The 7,565-nt window shown below is 32.7% G+C and overlaps 1 protein-coding gene across 1 annotated transcript; it reads left to right on the top strand.

Moving 5' to 3' along the window:
• Positions 1-2,767: 2,767 nt before the first annotated feature.
• On the top strand, positions 2,768-6,353 carry LOC126717426 (chitinase-like protein 2). The gene is made up of 3 exons (XM_050419172.1): positions 2,768-3,300; positions 5,169-5,328; positions 5,754-6,353. The coding sequence occupies exons 1-3, from the start codon at positions 2,886-2,888 to the stop codon at positions 6,160-6,162; spliced, it is 984 nt and encodes a 327-aa protein (XP_050275129.1). The 5' UTR covers positions 2,768-2,885; the 3' UTR covers positions 6,163-6,353.
• Positions 6,354-7,565: the final 1,212 nt, after the last annotated feature.

Genomic DNA, 7,565 nt, shown 5'->3' on the forward strand with positions numbered 1-7,565 from the left:
TTATCATCAGACCAAGACACCAATCAGTTTTTGGTGTAGGCGAGGATTGAACCTCAGATCTCGTATCAATATGCATTTGGTTGTGAAATCTTGAAATATTATATATATGTCAAGCAATCTCTCTGATCCCCTACTTCTGCGCTTCTTAGTTTATTGCGCCTTTATTTTGGTCTAATATAAAAAGAAAATGAAAAAAAAGAAAAAGAAAAGGAAAAGAAGAAAAGATGCTATTATTGGAGCTCGTATATAAATGCTCCCAATTGGCAAAAGATATCAGCAAGATTTCTATGGACTGCTAATTAACAGGTTTATTCATTGTTGGAATGGTGTCAAAAAGGGAAAAAAGAAAACAACAAAAGAAAGGTCCTTGAAGGCTTAAGGAATTTTCTTCATGAAGATTTTCAAAACTTTCTGACTGAGATGAGATTTCTATTTAGTATAAATATTTTTTTGTTTTGTATTTCTTAAATTCCTATTTTTTAAGACCTTAGAAACTGATTTACTTTCTGTATTGGCACATCGAATAGATAGAATCCCTACTTCCTCCTTCATTGCGAATCCCTACTTCCGTATTGGTTGTGTAAACTGTGAATTCCATATGTGAATGTGAATGAAATATACCAGTTGACAGAGACCATCATTCCCCAAGTCCACTCTGACACAGAAGCACATATTGGTCTTTATCTGTGTCTCTCTCTGTTTTAATTTCGGTTTCTCTTTTATTCTAGTGAAGTATAGGGGCTTTTGTTTATTAATTAATTGAAAAGAAAATTGAATGAAAATATTTAGAATAATTAGGGACAACCCTTCCCACACCTAAATTTATATCTTATTTAAGAGTCAACTTGTGATTAGTGCATAAGTTGATACAACATGCTTAAGCACCTGTGATGAACTCTTGTGAAAGTGCTGAAATCCAATTATGAGTTTACACTTAAATAGAATGTGAATTTGGGTGTGAAAACGATCGTGTTTGTACGCGGATTGAAAGCTTTGTAATAGTATAAAACCATATATCAAACAATAACTCCATGGTTACACAATCTTGGATGTGGTATGTTAGTACAATGCAAATCTTATATATTGTAGAATGTTGCAAAAATTTCTCTAAAATATGTGCAATATTGTACACATTTATTTAATCTACAATATAAGATTTACATTGCAACTACAATGTAAATTAAGAATTTTTCTATAAAATTAATGGATGTATGAACTGAATTTGTTAAACAAGGTTTAAGAGTGTATTTATCCAAAATAAACATGGTTAGGATTTTGAGGCCCCAGTTAGGTTAGATTAGGCCTGTGGTCTAGTAGAACATCGATCACCGAATTAGAATCTTTGCCCCAGTGAAGAATAAAGAAAGACCTCTTGGGGTTTTTTTCTTGCAAAACATAAATAGTTAATTCATTTTTTTTTCTAGGCGTGCGTAGAAAATTAAGCCTGCGTTTGGTTCAATGTAAATCAAATTCTGAGTGTAAAATGAATGCAGGGGAAAGTGAATTCCCATAAGAAAAAGGAAATCCGAGTGTTTGGTTTTGCAATGGAAAATAGTCTAGAAAACAATTTTCGGTGTTTGGTAACATTCTGAAAATGTTATTTTCCTACAAAATTTGCACATTTTCTCAGCCATTTTCTCAGCTGTTAAACAAATTTTATAACATAGAAATTCAAAATATACACTTAACACAACCAAAAATCAAAATAAAAACATCTTTTATTCACAAGCTTAGTGAGAGGAGGAAGAAACACCGACCAAACCATCTTTTATTCACAAAATCAAAATCAACGAGATCGGTCTTTAGCGCGGCGACAATCTTTAGTAGGGACAACGAGATTGGGTGGGTCGAGATCAAGATCGGTCTTGGGTGGATTGGGTATTGTAAATGGTGGGTTTGACAGAAGTGTTTCGCCGGCATGAGGAAGCAACGGATTAGAGATGTTGGTAGTGAGATGTGCTTCGCCGGCGTGAGGGAGAGTTTTGCCTTGGTGGATCGGGTACATGCAGAGCTCAAAGTGGGCGGAGGTGAGGTTGAGTGGATCGGGTACGGCGGCGCTGCTCATCGGAGTGTGGGGGACCTCGGACTGGCATCTGCGTGTGGGGTGGAGTTGCACCTCTCTCTCGTTGGTGTGTGGGGTGGAGCTGAGGGGATGGGTTTCGGACCCGTGTGCTCTCTCTCTCTCTCTCTGAGTCCTGAAATTCATTTGAAGGTAAAATGAGAGTGTAATTCATTTTACGGCTGAAGTGGGTATATTTTATGGTCAATGGAAATGATTTTCCGTTTGACCAAATTTTCCATGTGCAACCAAACACAAAGCAGGGTACAAAATGATTTCCTAAAATGCATTTTAGGCGAAACAAACACAGCCTAATTAAAGTTTAGAATGCAGAATTCACGTGTTTCTTCTAACTCTATTCCTTCTCGAGTAAAAGATTTTGTAGTGGCGAACCACTTTAGGACGGGAGGGACCCGTGAATTAAGTCTCTAGTCCAATGCTATATAATAATTGTTGGTTGTTACTCGCACCTCTACATCACCCAATTATCAATGTTAATATTTTAATACTAATTTATGGCTAAAATCTATAAATGGACCTATTGTAGATATAGTATATTCAAAAAGAAAATATTTTGAATTTTTTTTATTCAGAAGGTGCTGTCTTTATTGATAAGATAAAAGTATAAAAAGATAAAAAGAGATTAGGTATAGAGTTAATAGTGACTAAAGAAAATTATGACTTGCAATTTGACTATCTTTCCATTTCCTTCTCCCAGCAGCCACTATAACAGCACCCAATTTATCATAAATAACAACTTCTTCTTACAGCTTCTTAACAAGTGAAGGTACAGAGACTTTTCTCCAATCTTCACCATTGTTAATCAATGCTACTTGCAAAATTAATTGAGTATAAAGTACTCTTGACAATATTAGCATTTATATTAGTTCTTGTGAATTGTGATGAGTCTTCTGTGAAGCCATCGTTTGGGGAGGCATCTGGAACCATAAATGGGCTTAAGAACTGTCCTAGATGCAACAAGGGTCCGCGTAAAAATTTTAACCCCCGATGCTGTGGCAGGGCCGTTTCTGACTACTTCCAGAACGATCAGTTTGAGAAGATGTTCTCAAACCGTAACTCCCTTGAGGCCCATGCAAAGGGCTTCTGGGACTACCACTCTTTTATCACTGCCTCTGCTCACTTCCAGCCGTATGGCTTTGGTACTACCTACATCAACTGGAACTTCATGGGAACCAAGGAAATCGCTGCTTTTCTTGCCCATGTTGGCACCAAAACCTCCTGTAAGTAGTGTTTTTTTTTTCCCTAAGAAGCTATCCTGTGAGTAGTTTAGACTTCAGAGTATCTGTTTTGTGAACTTCAATTTGGGGTTTTGCGTTGTTGGTTGGGTTGAATATGAATGTGTTTAGGGACTTCTTGTTCATCTGTCTCTGATGTCATAGGTGAAGATTGAAATTCTGTAGGAATTTAAGTAAACTTGATCAGAATGTGTATTATTGTGTTTGAAGACATAATTTTGTTATATTGTAGGAATAGGGTCAAATTGATCCCCTCCCCCATCTATCAAATTATTCAAAAGAATTAAAAAAAAAAAAAAAATTATTTTTTGCTAACCCCATTAAAACATTTGATTACCTCTCTCTCTCTCTCTCTCTCTCTCTCTCTCTCTCTCTCTCTCTCTCTCTCTCTCTCTCTCTCTCTCTCTAAAATGATTAAAAATGTTTTATACTACTGTGCAACCCTTGATGCTCAACTAACAAGTTCGGTGGTAAACATTTGAAGAAAATTACATTTTACCACCCTAAATTATACACCGTACTATACTTTGCTTCCTTAACTTTGAGAACATATACAATTGAGACTTAATTTTCATGCAGTGCCATAATTTTCTGTCTAAGTTTACAACAAACTTAACATCGGAGTGCAAACTGTAACAAGAGTTATAATTTAGAGTGCAAAATGTGAGTTTAGGGCGAAAAGTATAATAAGGGGTATAGTTTAGGGTTATAAAGTGTAATTTCTTCAAACATTGGTTACCTAAAGATAGATATTATTGATTATTTGGGTTGCATTTGGCATTGGCTGAAAATGCAACTTTTTTTACTATTTAGCTTGTTTTTACTACTATTCAACATATTTTTGGTACTATTCATGGGTCACATTGCACTTTTTGGTACTATTCATGAGTCTCAGTGTACTATTTTAGCTAATTTTGGCTTTATCTAGAGTACTTTTAGCAAAAAATTTTCAATTTCAGCTAAATAAACTGTTCCCAAACGAATACCAGAAATCTTTAGTTTGATGAAGTTGGAAATGGATTTTAATGTTTTAATCCTTTTATGCCGTTTAGTTATTAAATGTCCTAAGAATTAATGTATAATTTACGCTTTGTTACATAGTATATTTTATCAAAATGATTTAACTGAAAATGAATGTTATAAAAAAAGTTTAATTACTATTTTGATTTTTCAACTATATGGTAAAGGAAAATTTGGTCCCTCAATTTTGTTAATTTAGTTCTTCAACTATTAATTTTACCAATTTAGTTCCTCAAAATTTAAAATCAAGTAAAAAAAATAAAAATCAAATCAATTTCATCTTTTGACAAAATTAATTAATGTGAAAAATAGAATACAAGTTAAAATGTTATTATAAAAATGTAAAAATTTTAAAATCAAATCAATTTCAACTCTTAATTCTATTAATATTTATAAATCGACAATTGCCAAAGGATGAAATTGACTCGATTTTAAAATTTGAGGGACTAAAATGATACATTACTAGTTGAGTGATGAAATTGAACTTTATACAATAATTAAATGATCAAATTCGTAATGTAACCTAAAATAATTAAAAAATTGTATTGTTCCGGCAATAAGAGCCAAGATGGGATGATATTTATAATTCAAATATTAAAATACTTTTGAATCCTACATTTTTAAAGCAAATGAGGAAGCATTGGCTTGTAAGTGAGTCTACTCATAGAGTGGTTTAATTATTTTCTCTAAAAAACAAGTTAGGTTGAAACTAAATTAATTTGAAGCACGATGTCTCAATCAACAAACTATAGTTAAATTATATATGAGCAATAGCTAGTAATCACTCACTCACTCAATGTCCATGCAAAGTAAAAGTGGATGATATTTTTCAGGTGGACATAAAGTGGCAACCAAGGAACAATTAGCCTGGGGTTTATGCTATAATAAGGAAATGAATTCCAACTCAGATTACTGTAATGAGCACTACAAAAATGCTTATCCATGTGCTTCTGGAGTTGCATATTATGGTCGGGGTGCTCTACCTATCTATTGGTATCTACCATTTCAATTGCACTAACATTATCATATATTCTTTGTATCTTTGCATTTGAATTATTTTCTCATCTTATGTAATTCAATTTTATCTCAAGTTGAAATTTCGCTAAAAGTTTTATGTTTTCATATTAAGAAACATCATAAGAGATCATTTTCTATGATAATTCAAACATGAGTACCCAAGTGATGCATTCTTTAAACAAAATCTATGTAACTAATTCCTAGAAAAAAAAAAAAAAACATGTGCAGCCTACTTTTTGGTAAAACTAAATACAATCATTTTGTTAGTTAAAAGATGCATATAGTTTAATTTACAACCCTAAGTGTGCCTTTTTTTTCCTACCCTAGATGAATTTATTGTAGATCAACTCATTGTTGCATGCCACAATCCGAATGATTCTATTTATTGTTGCTTTCAACAGGAACTACAATTACGGAGAAGCAGGTAAAGATTTGAAAGTAGATTTGTTGAACCATCCAGAATACATTGAACAAAATTCCACCTTGGCATTCCAAGTTGCAATTTGGAGGTGGATGAAACCAATTAAAGAGCATCAACCTTCAGCACATGATGTCTTTATTGGTTATTGGACTCCCACCAAGAATGACACTATAGCAAAGAGAGTCTCTGGTTTTGGTGCTACCATGAATGTGCTCTATGGAGATCTTCTTTGTGGTAAAGGCGATAATGAGTCCATGAACAACATCATCTCCCATTACCTATATTACCTTGATCTTATGGGTGTTGGCCGAGAAGAAGCAGGGCCTCATGATGTGCTTAGTTGTGCTAAGCAAGTTGTTTTCAATCCATCCTATTCCTCATCTCCTTGAGCTTTGTTTGGTATTAATACTTAATAGTATGTCCCTTGTTGAGCTAATCTTTTTGTAATGTCATTAATAAGAAAAAAGAACTGTTCAAACATGAAGGGAGTAAGAGTTTGTTTAAACTATTTGTGCGTCTTCCCGTGATGCTAAACTTGCTTGGAGAATAAGAGTTCGTATTTAGTGATTGGCTTTTGCTATTACTGTTTTTTAAGTCTTGAGATATAGTTTTTCTATTATAATTTTCTAATTTGTAGAATTTTTTGGTGCATATTGTATATGAACCTTTCCATAATTGTATAAGGATAAAACTCAGGTACAATACCTTAGGTGCTGTTTTTTAGGTTTCTCTCTTAAGATTCAGCAATGTGGCTACTTAACTAAAAAATACATTTTCATCACATGAGAAAAAATCCACATGGCAAAATCTTAAAATGAAAACTTAAGGAATAACATCTAAGTACTGTATCTAAGTCTTGTTCATTGTATAATATGTATTTTAGTTGTGAAATCTTGAAATATATTCCATTTTTGCTGTTCTTTTGTTTTATTAAGTATAATTATGTACGAAAAAAAGTTGCATTTATTTTTGGTCTAAGGTCAACATTTTTTTTTTTTGAGAAAAAGGTCTAATGTCAACATAAATGAAAGAAATATGTTGTTATTGGAGATTCTCATTTGTAAGGACCAACTTTATTACAATTTGAGGTCTAATGATATTGCTTTTAAGATTTCTTTTTTAATATCAAATACTTAAAGATTTTTTCTTCTCTTTAAAAAAAAAAAATTTTTTTTTCAAATTATTATTTATTATTTATTTTGGATATATTTTTAAGGTATATAATTTTTTATTTTTTTTATTTTTTACAGTTAATCATGATATAAGAGCTTTCGCTTTTATGGGAAAAAGAAAATCATTAAACTATAAAGTTCTGGATATATAGACTATATTTGTTAAAGCACTGGTGGCAATGTCCCTATGTTAAGGTAAGGGGACAAAATAGGTAAGCAAACCCCCAAAAAAATAAACCCACATTATAACCCATCTCTACCCTATTCGGGATTTTGTTACAATTGCTCCCCATTTTTAGGGAGCACCACTCATTCCCAATTTTATTTTACTTTATTGATTGTCTAATCTCTCTCTCTCTCTTGCACGCTGGGCACTGTCGCATGGCTCGGCACTCGTTGCTAGTAGACGGCGCAACTTTATTACAATTTCAGATCTAATTAGATAACTTATTATTATTATTTTTTTTAAATTTCAAATACTTAAAGATTTTTCTTTCTTTCATTTTTATGTGATTGTGCTTATTCTATGGTAAGGGGACAAAATTGGTAAGCAAACCCATAAAACCCAAAAAAAAAAAAAAAAAAAACCAGATCAGATTACCCATTCATGCCTATTTGGA

Source organism: Quercus robur, chromosome 3 (genome assembly GCF_932294415.1).
Source record: "Quercus robur chromosome 3, dhQueRobu3.1, whole genome shotgun sequence".
Lineage (NCBI taxonomy): Eukaryota > Viridiplantae > Streptophyta > Magnoliopsida > Fagales > Fagaceae > Quercus > Quercus robur.